The sequence below is a fragment of the Nicrophorus vespilloides genome, unplaced genomic scaffold (genome assembly GCF_001412225.1).
Source record: "Nicrophorus vespilloides isolate i.1.1-1 unplaced genomic scaffold, Nicve_v1.0, whole genome shotgun sequence".
NCBI classification, from domain to species: Eukaryota; Metazoa; Arthropoda; class Insecta; order Coleoptera; family Silphidae; genus Nicrophorus; species Nicrophorus vespilloides.
Genome location: NW_017095743.1, coordinates 83,843 through 102,956, shown reverse-complemented (window position 1 = coordinate 102,956; position 19,114 = coordinate 83,843). Strand labels below are relative to the sequence as shown.

General features: G+C 30.0%; 6 protein-coding genes and 1 long non-coding RNA gene across 8 annotated transcripts; 4 read left to right on the top strand and 3 right to left on the bottom strand.

Moving 5' to 3' along the window:
- Nucleotides 1-1,418: 1,418 nt before the first annotated feature.
- On the top strand, nucleotides 1,419-7,990 carry LOC108562045 (organic solute transporter alpha-like protein). The gene is made up of 6 exons (XM_017920232.1): nucleotides 1,419-2,260; nucleotides 6,696-6,847; nucleotides 6,959-7,194; nucleotides 7,257-7,353; nucleotides 7,406-7,658; nucleotides 7,715-7,990. The coding sequence occupies exons 1-6, from the start codon at nucleotides 2,137-2,139 to the stop codon at nucleotides 7,912-7,914; spliced, it is 1,062 nt and encodes a 353-aa protein (XP_017775721.1). The 5' UTR covers nucleotides 1,419-2,136; the 3' UTR covers nucleotides 7,915-7,990.
- Nucleotides 7,991-8,363: 373 nt separating this feature from the next.
- On the top strand, nucleotides 8,364-10,217 carry LOC108561945 (putative WEB family protein At1g65010, chloroplastic). Its single transcript, XM_017920104.1, has 5 exons — nucleotides 8,364-8,456; nucleotides 8,516-9,189; nucleotides 9,240-9,351; nucleotides 9,494-10,096; nucleotides 10,149-10,217. The coding sequence occupies exons 1-5, from the start codon at nucleotides 8,364-8,366 to the stop codon at nucleotides 10,215-10,217; spliced, it is 1,551 nt and encodes a 516-aa protein (XP_017775593.1).
- Nucleotides 10,218-10,488: 271 nt separating this feature from the next.
- On the top strand, nucleotides 10,489-11,328 carry LOC108562028 (vacuolar-sorting protein SNF8). The gene has a single exon (XM_017920206.1). It carries the CDS (start codon nucleotides 10,561-10,563, stop codon nucleotides 11,311-11,313), a length of 753 nt encoding a protein of 250 aa, XP_017775695.1. The 5' UTR covers nucleotides 10,489-10,560; the 3' UTR covers nucleotides 11,314-11,328.
- Nucleotides 11,329-11,368: 40 nt separating this feature from the next.
- On the bottom strand, nucleotides 11,369-12,582 carry LOC108561937 (restin homolog). The gene is made up of 3 exons (XM_017920093.1): nucleotides 12,060-12,582; nucleotides 11,737-12,005; nucleotides 11,369-11,681 (listed from the first exon to the last, which is right to left on the bottom strand). Exons 1-3 carry the CDS (start codon nucleotides 12,534-12,536, stop codon nucleotides 11,369-11,371), a joined length of 1,059 nt encoding a protein of 352 aa, XP_017775582.1. The 5' UTR covers nucleotides 12,537-12,582.
- Nucleotides 12,583-12,655: 73 nt separating this feature from the next.
- On the bottom strand, nucleotides 12,656-13,335 carry LOC108562113. The gene is made up of 4 exons (XR_001891047.1): nucleotides 13,186-13,335; nucleotides 12,955-13,128; nucleotides 12,784-12,903; nucleotides 12,656-12,725 (listed from the first exon to the last, which is right to left on the bottom strand). It is a non-coding gene; the product is annotated as an uncharacterized LOC108562113 (long non-coding RNA).
- Nucleotides 13,336-13,454: 119 nt separating this feature from the next.
- LOC108562098 (histone deacetylase 11) lies at nucleotides 13,455-15,012 on the top strand. Of its 2 annotated transcripts, none has more exons than XM_017920312.1 (7): nucleotides 13,455-13,615; nucleotides 13,685-13,859; nucleotides 13,915-14,025; nucleotides 14,075-14,166; nucleotides 14,227-14,437; nucleotides 14,489-14,655; nucleotides 14,714-15,012. In XM_017920312.1, coding segments are annotated over exons 1-7 (1,038 nt in total). In that variant the 5' UTR covers nucleotides 13,455-13,613; the 3' UTR covers nucleotides 14,994-15,012. The 2 variants fall into 2 exon arrangements, with proteins under 2 accessions (XP_017775801.1, XP_017775794.1); XM_017920305.1 differs by having other exon boundaries at nucleotides 13,456-13,623.
- An 85-nt stretch (nucleotides 15,013-15,097) lies between these two features.
- Nucleotides 15,098-16,651, bottom strand: LOC108562087 (RIB43A-like with coiled-coils protein 2). The gene is made up of 7 exons (XM_017920295.1): nucleotides 16,532-16,651; nucleotides 16,336-16,476; nucleotides 16,124-16,284; nucleotides 15,832-16,072; nucleotides 15,551-15,775; nucleotides 15,388-15,494; nucleotides 15,098-15,298 (listed from the first exon to the last, which is right to left on the bottom strand). The coding sequence occupies exons 1-7, from the start codon at nucleotides 16,649-16,651 to the stop codon at nucleotides 15,157-15,159; spliced, it is 1,137 nt and encodes a 378-aa protein (XP_017775784.1). The 3' UTR covers nucleotides 15,098-15,156.
- Nucleotides 16,652-19,114: the final 2,463 nt, after the last annotated feature.

Here is a 19,114-nt window from a genome sequence, read left to right as displayed (position 1 = left end):
ATTATATTTATTTTACTTACTTTATTTGTTTTAGATTTAAGATAAAATATTGTAAAATTACACTAATTCATTATTTAATTTTGTAGGTAAAAAATGATGAAATCATCTGTACATGTTTTTTTCTACAGTCATAAGATGAATCTAAATTATTAAGTAAACATATCTATTCCATTATGTGCATTGTAGTGCATATTAACATGTTTCACTAGAAAGTACTGATTTTATAAATATTTTATTACTTTCATAAAATTCCGTATGTGTTAAGTCAATATTAACTTAAACTAATAACAAAAAAACTGAAAACCCGTCAATACTTTCTAACTTGGTGACTGATGCATTGAGTATAAATTATTTTAAATAAATTTAAACTAACTATTTTAACAACTTCAGAATGGAACGTCTTTTGAAGCATAATTTTGTTGTTATCAGGTCAATATATGCAAAACATTTTATAAATAAAGCCTTATCTAATAAAATTCTTTGTTAATGTATCGATTAATTCAATTAAAATTATTTATATATGTAAATAAAAGATAAGTAATTATTATTGGAAAAAAAATGGTAGGGACATTTCATTGGTAGAATGAAGCCAATAAATAAAAAAAAACGTATGCATATATACTTTATAAACCTCTTCTCAAATCATCCAGTTTTGTCAAATCGTTTCGTCATTTTTCTGGTCTGATTTAAATCTTCGTAAATAGAATTAAATTAACAAGTGCTTCTGTTGAAACTTAGTGAATAGTGAATATTACGTAAATATTAATAGTTTGCGGTAAATATATTTATGTAACTGTAGATATGTTTAAATATTTCCCAATTTTGCAAGAAAGGCGCGTTTGAATTTAGCAATAAACCTGAAGCAATAAATGCCTCCACACGCAATGATTCATTACTTCTTAAATTATAATTACAACAAATGGAAAGTAAATTATTCAAATATAACACAACAACTCAATTAATTATATTTCCAGTTATAATATTAAACTTGTTCATTTTTATTAATTAAATTTGATTTAATGTTATATTATTTCATTACATTGAAATATTTTTGATTAAATTCATGTTAATTTATACGTATGTAAGACAATAAGATATTTACATTCTTTAGTTGTTAGCTTAATCATTTTTTGTCCTGGATTACAATTCGTATAACTTTTATAATTCTCGAGAGAGGGCTTCTTTGAAAAAGAAATATATCGAGTGCTGGAGGGACTTGTCGAACGTGTTTTCGGGGAAAGACCTCGTCTTCGGATGCCTTTTTTCTTGCTACACCATCGTCCATCCGTACTCAGGATAAGAGTACTTGCGTACCATTGCCCCTCGTGCGCAAATTAATAGAAATGGGACAAGTTTATAGTAAATAAGGTGCTAAAGAAGTGTATTTTTATTATATTGATAAGTATATAAATTGTTATGTAATATATATTTTTTGAGTAATTTTGATTGGGAAAACCTTTTCTCTTTGAATCCAGCACAGCCTGCGGCATGTTACATCAATTGGCGTGCTTAATTCTAAATTGCGGGTGGTTGGTAAAGGGGACGTTGCGAAAGAAACGATTATATAATTGTGTCTCGTTTCGTATTGCTTAATATTGGGAAAAGTACCTGTAAAAAAAAATTGTTTGCAATAACTTTACTGCTTGCTTCAAGCCTCGATATTAATACAATTGAAATTACAACAACTATGATTTAGCTAGATAATTAATACAATATGGTAGTCAAGTTCAATTAAGTCGGCAGCGGTGGAATTGCATATTATTAATCTATTGAAAGTATAATAATAGAAACAAAAAAAAGTTAATTGCACGTGGGTGAATTTTGTAATGAAAGTGAGTTGATGTTGCGTCAAGTCTTTTGCTGCATGCTGACCGATTGGCGGTCGTAGTAGAAGTAGTAAAAAAGAAAGTAATGAATAATTAAGTCAAGAGTTGAAACCCCACTTTGTCCGATTGGGAGTAAGCCGGGTGGGAAATTACGTGCAGAATTTGTGATTTCAAGACATTTCTGCTTTTAAGACTCCATCGGGCAGGTCAAATCGAAAAATGTTGTACTTGTTTACATAGAAGCTACATAAACGCATACATCTAATATTATATAAAGCGAGATAAACTAATTGTGCGGTTGATCGAAACCATGGATTTACTTATTCCGAGTGATAGTGAAGTGATTAGCAGAGAGGTGAAAAACATTGGATTCGCTATGGATAATCAGACGGTCTGCCCTAAGGAAGTCCCTTCATTCACGGAGTACCTTTCCGGTAAAAAACAAAAAAAATAACATGTTTTATCATGCTTTCACTATCAGTACATTTTCTCTTTTACAAACCAAATAAGAGGTAAAGAGCATTGTCGGCCAGCACATGCGGTTTTGAAATCGAGAGACGACAGATTTGCAAAACCTTTTTCTCTCCGGTCGTTTGCGTAACAGCTTAAACAAAACTTTTCGCACCTCCGATAAGCAAACAGTTATGTAATTACGATCGATTCGCTTAATCGCATCTAAAACAAAACGTAATATATTTATGATATGAAACGCAAAGCTTTCTAACGTTTATTTTTGTTTTCGTTTAGAAATATTTTGATTTTACACAGCAGCAGCAATAGACTCTCAGTTGGGTCAAGGCTGTCTGATTCGAATGAATTCGTTATTACTGCAACAAGCTCTTCTATTATGCAATGGATGGTATCGATGCAATAAAAACACCAATTTAATGTGCATGTGAAAAATCTACATCTTTATTTATTGTATTTTATACAGTAAAAACGTCAATAAAATGAATAATATTTCAATATTATTATTATCTGAAGTGTTGAAAACACGTATTGAATTGATGTTAATACATTTTTGTTCATGTTTATCCACTTTTAATAAATTAAATGAAAACAATATTTTCATTGATAAATTCAAAACTTTTTGCACTAAACTAATTTACTTTTCTGTATTAACGTTTATTATATTATGTTTTATCATATATTAGAAAGAAACATTAAAATTACAATTTTCTACAAAAAATAAAACTTGAATAACTATAAAAACAAGTACTGCAGTTTCATAAACTATGTAATAATATATTTCATAATGAGGGTTATTTAATAATAAAGTCGTTCTACCTTTTGAGAAATACCAATGAAAACTAAAGTGAATCATATGCAAATTTTTACTTTCTCTGAAAAATGTTAATGGTATTTACGTTGTACAATAACCGTGAACCGGCTCCCAACCTCAATTCGGCGTTTATTTATGTTTATTTTCTTTCGCGAAAGTTAATTTTGCATTAAGCAATCATTTTTATATAATTTCTAGTTTCTATTTGATTTTTTGTGTTGTGTAATCAGAATAGCGATTCTGTGAAATAGAGAAGCCGTTTAACACAAATGCGAATTTGCTTCCAATAGATAAACTGATTCCATAATTGCATTAGAATTATTATTCATTTAATAGTTATTTTGTTATTGAAAGTGACTTGCATATGCGTTCCATTTCTTGAATGTTAATATCTACGTATAACCAAGACAATTTAAATAGACCAACGGTATAATTAATTAAAAGTTGCGTTATTTCGCAGAACACAATGATCAATTTTCTATATTTTGTTGAATACATTGATTTACCTTTTCTCTAAATAATTCAAGAAAGAAAACATTGATTATTCATTAATAAAAGCATATAGAGAAGGTCAGACTTTTTATCATCGTTATGTCATGAAGAAGTAGTATACGATTTACTTTAGATATTCTATAATATTTATATAATATTTAGTGTGTAGATTGCAAAATGTTATTCAATATATGAATAAACAATTGAAAACGACTAACGTCTTTCAGTCCAGCGAAATGACACCTGTTAAAATTGATGAAATACTCAATTGGATCATAGTACAAAGTACAAACAAATATAATTAAAAAGCTTAAGAATCGCTGTTCTAGTCTATCTAGTTTTCTATTGGATTGAAAGTAGTAGATTATTTTTATTTCTTAAATAAATCCAACGTATTAAAGTATAAAATAATTTTCTAAAAACTAGTACAATACAGTGGAACTTCGCTTAACGAGCAAAATTAATTGTAAGAAAAATGACTCGCTTAATGAGTGACGGTGAGAAGAGAAGTTCCGGATTGCGCGCCTTCTACATCATTTTTAAAACTTGTATACACATATTATGTGTATTTTTGAATATGTTTCACTAAACGAGTAAAAATCCGGAAATTTTGGAACGGATTAAACTCGTTAAATGAGGTTTCACTGTACTATACATTTCTGTAGAAAGTTACATACTTTCATGTGTTGAGATTTTATCTAGTTTATGTTTATGGTTCACGGTAACACGAAAATAGGTAGTGCGGATCAAAACACGTTATTTGGATGCAACGTTTCCTGTTGTTTCATTTAACATCGCTATGGCTAAAAAATCCCTTTTTTTAGTGAGAGAAATGTGTGTCTGTAGCAAACAAAAGTACCTTTGCTTCACTTCCTGAATTTGAATGTGCACTTAACTCTGGCATTTGTTTCCTTTCAACAGACAAAGTCAATAGTCTCTAATTGCCCCCATTAGCATGACCATTATCTTATAATAATAACACGTTTTCTTCTCCATTCGCATTGAACGTTCGTGCATCTACTTCATGCAAATATTACAATTTATCAGCGTGAATAAATATGTACGTATATCCTTCGTCTAGCGACTCGTAAAGGGGAGCGATAGGAAGTGAAATATCCTTGAAATGTATTTAGAGTATTGCAACAGCTTTTATCTTGTCTATGTCCTGGAATATAAACATATCAAGGAAAAAAATATGTGTATTGAGGGTATTGATTTAATTCAAGATAGATAAATACATCACTTGCATAATAGTACAAATAAAAAAAAAAGAAGCTTTCATATATTAATACGCCTCGTATTATTTTCAGTTTATTTTCCCATTGGAACCGTAATTGCATCTGCATTAGCTATTTGTAGTATTCAAGTGATCATATGACATTTCCACTTGATAATAAGAAATTAGAACGTTTATAATTCTAATTATTTAATTTTTATGTCTTCATAAAACGCATTTTTAACGACGTAATTTAATAATAAACTGTGCGGCTTTCATTTGCACGTCCATATACATTAGTTAGAGAAAGTAAAAATGACAGATTTTTTTTTATTGTCGTTGAAAAAAAACTAACGTTATATAATTAATAGTTTTCTATGGGATTACAGATTACTTTTCATTCTCCTAACATTACGTGATAATTTATTTATGAATGTTCCGGTCGAGTTAAATATTTAATCTAAAACAGGAAACTTTTTTGTGATTGTTCAATTATATGTTTATTAGATTAAATATTTAAATAAATTATATGTATTTGATTTTAAACGTACACACAAAACGAAATGATTCATCGCAGGATTTTGTGAATTTTCATTTTGCTATCGAAATGAAGACAAACAATTAAAAATACAGTAATTAATTATAATGTATACTTTTAGTTTTTAAATTGCGAAAGTCGACATTAAAAATATTAATTAACTAAGAGATTTACTATATAATAGACGATAATAATATATTAAAAAATAACTGGAAATGGATATTAATTAATTATAAATGTGTTTTTGAAAAGTGGATTTGAATTATAATTTAAGTTCAATATATTTCTGTTGACATTTTCTTATTAATTTTATAATAATTTCTCGATAAATTAGTGTAATTGGGACACGTAAATTATTGATTCGGAGACAAATTGATAATTTACCACTGTATTAGAAAAGATTAATGTATCAGATTATATAAAAATTGTATAGATTTACTAGCGAATATTCTGATTATGATGATGGTCATAAAGTTACATAATAACGAGTTTAATCTGTTGGAAAATTTCCGGATTTTTACTCGTATAGTGAAACATATTAAAAAATACACATAATATGTGTACACAAGTTTTAAAAATGATCTAGCAGGTGCGTAATCAAGGGACTTTACTCGTTATGCAAAAGGTCGCTCGTTAAGCGAGTAATTTCTCTTACAATTAATTTTTCTCGTTAAGCAAAATGCTCGTTATACGAGGTGCTCTTTAAGCTGGTTTCCACTGTATAAGTAATAGAAATTGCAAGAAAATAGAATACATTGAATGACTCGTAACGTAGAAACCATAAAACGTTACAGAGAGATCGAATTGTGTGTAATAAAGTAGATAATAATGATAAAGTCATGCAAATAATAGCCCCGAAGTTGTGAAACGAATATAATTCGATATATATAATAATAGATTGTAGTCTAGAGAGTGAGACTCTATCTCTAACCGCACCTTAATCAACAATAGTTTCATAATGCGGGAAAACTATTATTATTATTATTAATCCATTGTTCGTTCTTATCTCCAATATATGTTAGTTGTTTCGTTGACTGGAATCTTCATTCATAAAACAATGAAAACACCTTCGATTGAACGGGATCAATGGAGTTGTGGATTTCATACGAGATTCGCACTTTCTCTGCTCACCATTTTCAGTTCGCTTTCGTATCGATTGCGTGATGAAATTTTCAAAACCGCACGCGTCCCAACAATGCGCCAATTGCTCTTTTTAATGTATTTATTATATTTTGCAATGTCAACACTCAACGACACTGCTTTAATAATAACAATTTTCATTGCCAAATACTATAATTATGTAACAATATGAAAATGTAATTGTTTTAATTTAAATTTCAGCGCTGAGTGTATACGGAATTACAGTAATAACATGCGGAGCAATAGCCGTTCTACTGGTTCTCATCATTTTTATAGATACACTGAAATATATAATGAAAAACTCTTCGCCGAGAGTGAAAGCACACTCCGCACTGGTTATTGGAGTATATCCGGTAATTATACGTTTTAATTGTGTAACAACTGCTTGGAACGGGTGCATTAACATTTCTACATTATATTTCTACTTAAATTATTTGTTTTATTATTATATGATCTGTGTTTAGGTAGTAGCAGTGGCAGCGTTTTGTGCAACTCTCGTCCCAAGGGCACAACTGCTAAGCGAAGCAATGACACAAGCCAGCTTTATGGTCGGAATGTATCAATTGTTTTGTTTATGCGTCGCTTACTGCGGCGGCGAAGCAGAGCTGATTCGGAAGGTAAAGCCGGAAGCTCTTAATATGAAAGTTGGGCCTTGCTGTTTCTGGCCTTGCTGCTGCTTCCCAACGCTCGAAATTACAAAGTATGATTCTCTCATCTCAACAAAAAAACATAGAATATTTATTTATTTATTAAAAATTGCAGGCATCGCGTGCGATATTTGAGATTGCTAGTGCTTCAACTCCCGGTTGTCCAAGGGTTGGTCTACATGACCTTATTAGTGATGTGGGCGGAAAGAGAAGTACAATAATTGCTTTCTAAATTGCAGCGTTTACAATTTATCTTTATTTCAGAGCTTATATCAAGTGAACTATATGTACTTCCAACCCATAATTATTATATCGATCCTGTTCGGAATTTGGGGAATGCTGATGACCATTAACTTACTGAAGGATGTGCTGAAAGATTTTTCGATGCCAGCCAAATTCATGGTTCTTCAGTTCGTACTTCTTATAGCCAAACTGCAGGGATTAGCTTTCAGGATTGCGGCATGGACTGGCCTCTTGCCATGCCGAGATCCCATAAATTCCGAAGTTTATGGAAATGGTACATTTATACATTATTAATTATTGGAAAAAAACAATCAAAATTATTGTTTTCAGTGATACACAATACGTTGATGATGGGAGAAATGGTTTTGTTGGGAATCTTAGCTAGGAATTTATACAAGAAGGTTTTACCAGATCAAGAGACGAAAATGTGTGTTATTAAAACTATCGGATCCATAGTCGAAGAATTACAATTTTCCAATAATAATAACACACACATCCCCAATTTACAAAGTAACGACAACAAAGTTTGAACGTTATTTTATTAATTAATTTCGAAGTCATTAATTATTGAATAGAATATAAATTTGGATTATGTATATTTACTGTTATTGCTCTTTAATGTAATATTTTTATATGTTATTTTTTTATAATAAAACGAATGCATTTTTTTTAATACAAAATTTTATATATTTTTCATAACAAAGTCCATAACTATTAATAACAAAAGAAAGAAAAAATGCATTATAGACAACCAAACATACAATTAATTACTCAAATTTACAAAATGTCACGCTCTTAGTATATTTATCATAAATTTATAATTGTATCATTATAAAATACACATATTTTAATTAATATTTTATATATTCAATTAATTTTTCGCAGTTGAAATTATATTGGCAATATTATAAAAAATAAATTCTGTTAACATTGACAAATTAAAAAAAAATAGTTAGCTGGTTTTAAATTGTTAATAAAAATGGCTGCGAAAAGTGACAAAGAAAATGCTGAAAATTTCGATTCTTCTCAACAATTGCTCTTTATGAAAGCAAAATATGATCTTGAGAAAAAGGTAAATGTTAAAAGACATTCATTAAATTCTAATTATTGTTATTTTTCTTCGTAATTTAGATATTTTTGGAATTGGAAACGCAAACAATATCTTGTGAATTGGCGCAATCCAATGGATACAAGCGTTTTCTTTCTACCGAATTCGAAGCAGCACATGATGAATGTTTGAAGATGAAGCAACACAAGGAACTTCTCTCGGTCAGTATGATGTTTTTGCAACAGGAATTGGATAAGATTGTTAATATCTTGGGATTATTCCAAGAAGAGAGAAGTAAATTTCAAGTAATTGAAGATGAATTGCAAAAGACTTTTTGTCAGCATAGTATTAATTACAATGAGTTAAATCAACATATTAAAAATTTAATTGAAAATATTGAAATCTGCAAGACGATTAAGAATAATAAGGAAAAACTGAAATCAGCACTTATTATGAAGCAATCCATTCTAGTTGATTGTGATAGCAGATTATGTGATATTAAATTAAAATATAATGAAGATGTTCAAGTTTTATCAGATAGTTTATCTGATGGAAAATTGAATTTGAATAATCTCATTGCTACAAATGATATGTTGAAATCTTCGATTAACGCAATTTCGGAAGAATTTCATGGACATAATTTACAAGAAGTTATAGATAACAACACGAATCTAAAAACAATGCTGAATGACCATGAAACAAAAAGCAATATAATAATTAATGATTTGAACGATAAAATTTGCGCTCAATCCGAATTGTAAGTATATGTATCTGTTTATTGGTTATTCAACCAATTTTTAATTTTAGATATAATCAAGCATTGATTACACTGAATAAGCAAGAAAATGAGTGTACTGAAATAAAAAAAATAGAAAGCGATTTAACGATTTCCAATAATCAATGTTTAACTGAAATAGAGGTAAGAATTTGTTTTTTATTTAAATATAAATAGAAAATAAGTATTTTTTTAGGTAAATAAAGAAAAACTTGATTTGATTGAAAATTTTAAAGTTATTTTAAATGACTTTATTGAAAATAACAACAAGTATAATGTTTTAAAGAAACGTTTAGTGGAAGTTGAAAATAAAAATCTTAATTTTAAAAGTGAATACGAGAAGTCGAAGACTTTACTCAACAAATTAAAAGAACAAAATGGAGAAATCTATAAGAAGAACTTGGTTGAAGCTGCTGAGTTTAACGAATGGAAAGAAATGTACGAAGAAAATATTAAGAAAACCAATGAGGATTTTGAAGAACAAATCATGTGTCTTCAAAAAGAACTTTCTGAAATTAAGCAAATTAGTAGAGACGCACTAGAAACCCAAAAAGAAAGTTTTATCGATGAGCTAAAAGACGTTCAAATCAATATTGAAACTAGTAAAAAGGAACTGGAAAAACTTGCAGATGAAAATTCAGTTGTTGAAATACGTTATAAAAATGCGTTTGATCGAAAAGAAACGTTAACAAATTTGTACAAATCTATACAGGATTCAGATGAAAATAGTAGACCTACTGGAATTCTTAAGAATAATCGAGCTGAGATGATTCCTTTGAATTCTAATAAAAATGTTACATTCAGATCAAACGTTTCTTATGAAACTGCTAGCCAGTGTAGTGTTGACTCATTTCTAGAAGAAATTAAAAGAATCAATAATTCAACGGCTGTAAGTAGATTGATTTGAATTTACTACACATTGTCATGATAATTTTTTTTAGAGTCCAACTGAAAGTGTTGCCGATTTCAAATCTACAAATCAAACTCGTAAACGAAATAGATTTGATTAGGATTCATTTGGATCTATAAATATTTGAAGTAATTAATAATATTTCACTGTTTTCTGAATTTAATTATTTGAATATGTTTAATAAAGATACTTATTTTTCAAACAATTAAATACAAATTTTTATATCCTGTTGTGTTTTTTGGCACTATTTCTTCCCCTTTCGGCTTTATCAACCCCTACAATCTATGGGAATCGAACCAACGACCTTTTGTATCACATTTTCGTGATAAAATAAATGTTAAATATGTTGCCTATATAACATATTTTTGACACTAAGCAGAAACATTATTTTTGGTTATATTGTTATACATTTTCGTGTTATTCGTTTATGTGATATTATAAAAATGAGACGAAGAGCAGGTGTTGGTGCTATCCAAAAACATAAAATTGCTCAAGAAAAATACAAGGATAAAGGGAATGAGATTCAAGAGAATCAATTCGAGCAGATGACTAAACAACTGGAGGTTTTCCGAATCAATTTAGAAGATTTTGCTACCAAACACAAAAATGAGATTAGAAAGAATGCAGATTTCAGAAGGCAATTCCAGGAGATGTGTGCCACAATAGGTGTCGACCCATTATCATCCGGAAAAGGCTTTTGGTCAGTCCTCGGGATTGGTGATTTCTATTATGAATTAGCAGTGCAAATTGTTGAAGTCTGCTTGGCTACCAATGAAAAGAATGGTGGATTGATTAGTTTAAGTGAATTAAGAACAAGACTAATTAAAGCCAGAGGCCAAGGTAAGCAACACCAGGAGATTAGTATGGATGATTTGATTTGTGCTGCCAAGAAATTGAAAATATTTGGAAGCGGATTCTCTGTTGTGTCAGTGGGCAAAGGCCAATATATGGTTCAATCAGTACCAGGAGAATTAAGCATGGATCACACCGCTGTACTGCATCAAGCAGCAAGTTTTGGTCAAGCTTATGCATCAGTAAATATGTTGAGGACACAATTACATTGGGAAGAACAAAGATGCAGCAGAGCATTGGATCATATGCTGAAAGAGGGTTTAGCTTGGATCGATTTACAAGAGCCAACAGAAAAACGTTATTATTTCCCTAGTATGTTTACTGCATGTATAAACTCTAAATAAAAATGTATATAATTGTTAAGAAAATATTATTTAAATATATTTATTATTATTAAAACTATTTTGCTTCTTCAGCAATATCATTAAATTCATTACATAACTTGAATAAATGACCCTTATACTCATTACATTTCTTCTCTGCTTCACTTAATTGCGCTTCCAATTTCCGTTTGCTTTTCTTTACATTCAATATCTCTTTCCTTAGTTCTTCCATTCTCTTTTCCATTTTCTCGGTTACGTCCTTCACTTCTCTTTTCCATTTATGATTCAGATCGATTTGGCTTTGCAATTGCTCCATCAGTTCTTTATTCGTTTTCGCGTTGTTTGCTTCTATTTCTGAAAGTTTTTCAGTTAGAAGTCGATCAGATTGTCTATGGAATACGAAAATCACTTTATCAAATTACAATATTAAAATAGACTACTTACGACTGCTTCAATTCATATTCATGGTGCATATGAACGTCAATACTTTTAACTTTTTCATTCAATTCTTCCACTTTAATACCGAATTGTCCCAATTTCAGGTGACTTACTTCCAATTCATTTTGAACGTTTCGTATTTTAGCTTCCAGCATTCGTTTCTCCATTTCTTTATTATTTAATATTATTTCATTACTTCGCGTTACTTGTTCAATTGTAACTTTTAAACTGTCCACTTCTTCCAACAATTGTTGCTTTTTGCATTCCGATATTTGCTGAAAACAAAATTAGATACTTAACTGCAATACAAACATATCCATCATAATTACTAATTTACTATAAGCTTCTTCAAGTTTCATAATCGTAGCCGTTTTGTCAACGGTATTGGCTTGTTTCAATTTTACTCGTAAATCGGCTTCCATCTTCCTGAACTTTCTCAATTCCAATTTCTTTGCTTCTAAATCATCTTTAGTTTTTTTCAAATGAGTTTCTAATTTACAAATTTTATCGCTGTAAGTATTTTTCACAGCGTTTATTTCATTTGTGATTTTATTTTGGGATTCCTGTACAATCTCAGATAATGTTGTAGTTAATTTCGTCATTTCCTCTTGCGTTGTTTTTTCTCTGTGCAAAGCTGCGTCCTTTTCAATTAGTGCTGCCTCAGTTATATGACACGCTTCTGCTACCTTCAATTTGGCATTATAAATTTGTGCTTTCAAATCTTCAATCACTATTTCTTTTTGTTTCATAACTTGATTTGACTGTAAATGTTCACATTGCAGCTCTGAATATTTCTCTTGTTGCATTTGTGCATCTTGTTCCAATCCCTTTATCGTATCAAAAGATTTATTAAGTTTAGTATTTAGTTCTTCTATTTCTATGGACTTTTTACTTAATGTCTCTTCAGATGTTTGTATTGTTTCTTCTATTTTGTGGCGTGATTTTTTCAATTCTATGTGACATGATTTGATTTCAGACTCGTGCAATTTCCGTAACTAAGAGTGAAAATTATTTAACTATTGCGAAAAGCAATTGATTTTCTTTTTTATTTACCTTATTAATTACAGCCTTCGAATTATTCACACTACCTGCGGAATATAATTTCAGTTCGTTTTCTAGGCAATCGATCCTCTTGAGACTTGTTTTCCATAACTCCGATATGGACTCTTTCTCCTGAAATAATTGAATATTCACAACTTGCTCAATGATATTGAATCTTTTTACTTTTATTGATAGATTAAGTTGCCGCTTCAGGTTATCGATGAAATTAATTTCCGAATATTTGTAGACATCGGATGATTGGTTTTGAAGATTTAATGCTTCTTCCAGCTTTTGGTTCAACGACTTATTCTCTTGGTTAATGGCAATAACTTCCTTCTTCAAGGAAGAATGAGCATCCTGTATATATATACATAATGAATAATAAGATATTTATTCTGAGTTTACAAGAATTACCTGGTAATAATTTATTTGTTCGTTTAGCGAAGGAATAATATTTTCGTATTCTTTTATTAAATATTTCAAATATCTGTAAATGAACAAATTGTATGCGTTATAAATGAAGGACTTTAAAATACAAACTCAATATCGTTATCCATAATTTCGACAGTTTTGTCAAGTTTTGAAGTAATTTCAAGTGGGAAATGATTTCAAATTTCCCATCAGATGACGTGGCGCCGCTGAACATGGAAAGCTTTAACTAAATCGCAACGATGCGCACAACATCCAATGGTAATATTGAATCACCTCTCGCCACTTCAACTGCACGCAAAAGAATGCTGATGGTAGGTGCTTGTTTGTTGTTATCGAGGAAAAGGTTGTGAATACAAACACTTCAGCGTGAATCAATATTACTGCGCGGGAAACTCGTTCTAAATTTTCTAATGTGAGTATGTAAGTATGCAAATAGGTACTTGCGTTTAATTTCCTCGCATTGATCCATCTCAATCTCAAGGTCGGAACTTTTGTTCCAATCTGGAGACGAGGAAACTACCAAGAAGACTAAACTGTATTTCGATATAGACGAGGAACAATGGCCTATTATTTATAGGCCTGAGTATAATGTTCATTTTTGGGGATTGGAAAAGTTGCATCCATTCGACGCTGGTAAATGGGGACACGTTTATGAGGTAATTTAACGTGGAGTTCAATGAATTACAGATATACACATTATAACAATTTTAGTTTCTGAAAGAGGCCGGCTTGTTTAAAACCTTTCCTGTAGTAAAACCAAATGAAGCCAAATATAAAGATTTACTTTTAGTTCATTCCAAGGAATATTTAAAAAGTTTAAGGGTAATCAGGATTTATCAATATTTCAACAGTTTAAAAATATGTATTTCAGTGCAGCTTAACTGTAGCTTGTATAGTAGAAGTTCCTCCACTATGTCTTGTGCCAAACTATTTCCTGCAGAAACGCTACTTAAAGAAGATGAGGTATTCAATCCACTGAAAATAAATTATGATTGCATTTTTATTATGCTATGATTGTCTTAGGTATCAAGTTGGTGGATCTGTACTGGCTGGAAAAATTGCACTGGAAAGAGGATACGCTATAAACATAGGTGGCGGCTTCCATCATTGTAGCTCAAAGGAAGGAGGTGGATTCTGTGCATATGCAGATATAACTTTATTAATCGAATTTTTATTTAACTGTTACCCAGAACAGGTGAAAGATGTTATGATTATTGATTTAGATGCCCATCAGGTAATTTCAATAGCTCTCAAAATATACCATACAAAAAAATATAATTTGCAGGGAAATGGTTACGAGCGAGACTTTTTAACAAACACTCACGTCTATATTTTGGATGCATACAATAGAAGCATATATCCAAGAGATGCAGTAGCCAAAGCTGCAATAAACAGGAAAGTCGAATTGAAATTTATGATTGATGATATAGAATATCTAACGAAGATTGAAGCGTAATATTTCCAGTATAAAATATACAAAGGTAGAATCTTCAGCTTATTTTTTTTTTAGGAATGTGGATAGAGCGTTGACTGATTTTAAACCCAATTTGGTGGTTTACAACGCAGGGACTGATATATTAATTGGTGATTCATTGGGTGGTCTGGCTATATCTGCTGAAGGTATAATTAAGAGAGACGAGATGGTTTTCAGAAAAGTTACTGCGAAGGATATTCCCATCGTGATGTTAACTAGTGGTGGATATTTGAAAAAGACTGCTAGGATTATTGCTGATTCTATTATGAATCTGAATGAGAAAGGATTGCTTCAGAAGCCCAAGCACAGATATTAGTTGTATTAGAAAATGTAAACAGATATTTATTTATTGATATTTTGGAATCTTTTAAATTATATCTCTTGTTATAGTTATTATACAAATAACTAGTTATAGATTATTAGAATTTATTCAAAAGAAATATATAAATACAAATATTTAGATAAATAATAAAACAATTTTATCTGGCAGTTCTATTAAACTGATCATAATACGCAGCTGTTGGTTTATTGGTGTAAACAATTCTCTTCAAATATTGTTGATGGTTCTTTTGCTCAATGCTGAGCCGTTTATTCTCTTCCGCCACTTGTTTGTTGAGTTGCCTATAATCATAGAAACAGATTAGAATTTTCCTCAATGGACATAGCTTAGTTTTTTTTTTAAATAAAAGTATATTATTTGTTACACTAACCTTTGCTGGCGTGCAATTTCATTGTCCATAGCGCAAATAGTTTTTTGCAAATTGCTCACGTATTCATCGTAATCCTGTTCCAAACGTTTTTCTTGTAATTTCTTTTCCTAAAATGAATTTCATTTAAAACTGCTCAACATTGACTACTATCAATTAATTTTACTTTTCCTTCTAATATTTGCGCTTTCTGGGCTGCTATGAAATTCGCTTTTTGTGCAGCAGTCATGCCTTTAAATTGCGTAGCTACTTTTCTGTTAGGTCCAAGATTACTAGCGGTGTCGACGTTCTCCAACATCATATCGCTCATCAGAACATTATATTTATGAGCCATAGTATCTTGCAGCTCCTGCTTCGATTTTTCCGCATCTTTAAATGCTCTTTCGTCGGCCTTCAAAAAGTTTCAGTTAGTTAGTTTAATTAATGTATAGAATTGTTTAATTTAACCAAAGCTCGGTTGTATTCCGAGCACGCTTTATTCAATCTCTTCCTGCACTCGTTTTCTAGATTGGATAATTCGACGGCCCTTTGATCTCTAGCCATCAGGGCTGCTTTGTATGCGTTTTCCGCATCGATTCGATCCTTTTCAGCAGCTTCCTTCTCTGCAGTCTGCTGGTCCAAAAATGCTTTCAATTGCTCCCTCTGAATCGCAGCCCTCTCCTTACTATATAAATCTTCACCTTCGAACCTGAGAGAGAAATATTATTGTAGTCGAGAGCGCTCCAAACCAAGATATTACTTTTGCGCTGATGAAACTCCGCATCTTGGGTCATCGTCATATAGTCTCGCTGGGATTGCTTTGTACGTGTTAGGATCGTTCAGATCGTACTCCCTACGATCCTGCAGCTTTTGGAAATTCAAACGGAACGTGTTTATCTCTTGCGCTAATTTCTTGCGTTCCTATAAAGAGAAAATTGCTACGCGTGTTCCGAATATTTTAACTGAAATTACCGTTTTCTCCTGCTTTTCCAGTTCCTTGCTAATTTCCGAATATTGGGCCAGTTGTTCCTCGAATTGGATATCCCTTTGTCGTTCTTCCTCTTTCTGTTTCCGCTTTTGCTCCACTTGCTCATCAAGCGCAGCATAATCCAACTAAACGACTTTATTTTATATATCTCTATATATGCACTGTGTATATAAATCTTACGCTTATCCTATATTTGGGATTGAAAATGCGTTTTTTTCGTTCCTCGTCTAGGGCCCTTCGCCGTTCTATGGCTGCGGCTTCACGTCTATCTTGATCTGACATTAAATCAAAATTTAACATTTTCGCTGTTTAGATATAATATAAAATATATGTAAAAAAAAAACGGATAAATATAGAGCGATGTTACACTGAAGTAAATGTCACAAGTCGACTGTTTGTTACCATAGTTACCTGTTTGATCAAATTGGGAATTGGAAAACGTACGCATGCTTCACAGAAAAAAAACAAAACATTCATTAGTATAGTTTATTTGCATAATATTGCTCAAATATCTTTCAGTTTGAAGCAATAAATAAATATGGTTCATACAATATCGTACATACATTATTTTATAATTATTTAAGTAAATGTGTTAATATCACAAAATGAAAGCAGTTTTTATTTTATTATTTCAATTTAAAATGTAACAAAATTCAAATAAAATCAGTTATATTTACATGAAAATAACAAAACAAGTAAGCATTTTACAGCGTATAATATAATTAAAATTTAATCCTATTTGGAAAGTACTAATATTAACTAATTAATAATTTATTGAATTAAGTATAATATATTGCCATATTATAAGTATATCTATATCAAGTTACGGTTATATTGTTGTTATTATACCTTAAATACTAAGGTTAATATACTAGGCTCATAATTTAGAACAAACGCTTTCTTGGTTGAAATATCTTCACATAATATCGAACTAAACAAAAATCTTATTGTGCTAAACTTAGTTGTCTTCTTTTTTTTTTTAAATATAATTTATTTATTTTTATATATATTTAGTAATAATATAAGTTTTGTAGAAAATATAGCGTTTACACTATTCTGTTTTGATTCTCTTTTAATATGTTTTTTTTTAATATAGTAGAAATAGTGCACTCTCTTCACATAAAGGAGAAGCATATTATTTTAATATCATATAGTAAATAAAACGTTACGATATACTTTTTTTTTATATGTATATATATAAATATTTATTTGTAGTTTGCAAATAACTTCACCAGTCTATATATATCGTGGTCTTTATTAAAATATTGGATTTTAAGGAATTCCAATTTGCGTCCGGGTATGTTCATAATATTGATTACTGCTGACATGACTATGCCGTGCAAAAGTATTATATAAGTTATTAGACATATTATTCACTCCCCTAAATCTATTTATCTCAGTAATACATAAACTAATATCAAATGTTACGTGAGTAAATTCAAAATCAATATATATAGTATGTATGGTTCTCAATTAGATAATTTATTTGGATATTATCGTTGTTATCATATTACATATATAATAATATTATTTCATACGTTTTGGCCCATATTTGCCAAAAGTTATAATTTGATCTGCATTTTTCAAATTTATAATTTAATAGTTTAGAAATTAATCAAATTTGAAGTTAGTCATCTTACATGTTGATGAAGAATGAAGAATAGTTATTATTAAAAATCTTATAAATTTGTATTGGATTGTTCCAATAAGTAGAGCTTTCCGATTATGTAATTTACAACAAGTTTGAGATATTATGAAATACAAATTGAGATTGCAACAATTTTAATAGTGATTACATTATAAAGTGTAATATATTGAGATTATTAAGATGAGCGGCAGATATATCCGCCCTATCCTTTACATCTATTTGTTGATTATATTATTAATAAATCATCTTTTAGAAAGAATCGTTCAAATAAACAACATAACCGGAAGTATAAAAATATTTGTGTAGAACTGAATAATCAATGAAATACGTTTTTCATTTAATTGGAAATTTCATGTAATTGAAAAATTCGTTTATAACTATATTTCTTGTTGTTGTTGTTGTTGTTGTTTACGTTACATGTACGTTTAGGTACAAACATAAAAGCGAGCCGCTTTACACGATCGCATCAACCTATAAATATAAATTGATTTTTATTCAAATGCTTTTTATTTCGTTACACGTAAATTTTCGAGGAATGGGAAGTGAATCAAACTATTAAAAATTTAAAAAAAACTCACGAGATCTTACGCTATCCGGGTAGAAAATAATTTTCAAGGAACGCGAATAAAACATGACGTCCTTCGCCATTTTATGTGCGACGTCAGTTACATGATATTTAATTTAAGAAAAACATGTCTGCTCTCTTCTAGTTTCTCATTAGGTAGCCAATTGTTAGAATGTATGTTACTAAGTAAATGTCTGCAAAATTTACATGCATTCAGATACTTATTTACCTGACTTTATAAAATTAGTTTTATGTGTGAAATACAGCGTGTTTTTAAGTAAATTTGAATTGGATTCTTACAATATTTATAAATTCGATGTTTTGATAGTGTTTATCGACCAAGAATTTAGCAAATTTTAAATGATTATGAACTGTGTTTAATCATGTAATTTTATGTAATCTTTATCCGAATTCTATCATATGATCAATTACATGTATTTATTAGATAGTAACTTTCTGTACAGATTTAATAAAATTGAAAGTTTAAATATATTCTTCAAGGTATATTGTTTCATATTAATAAGAAATTTTTTTTAAATATGATCTATTA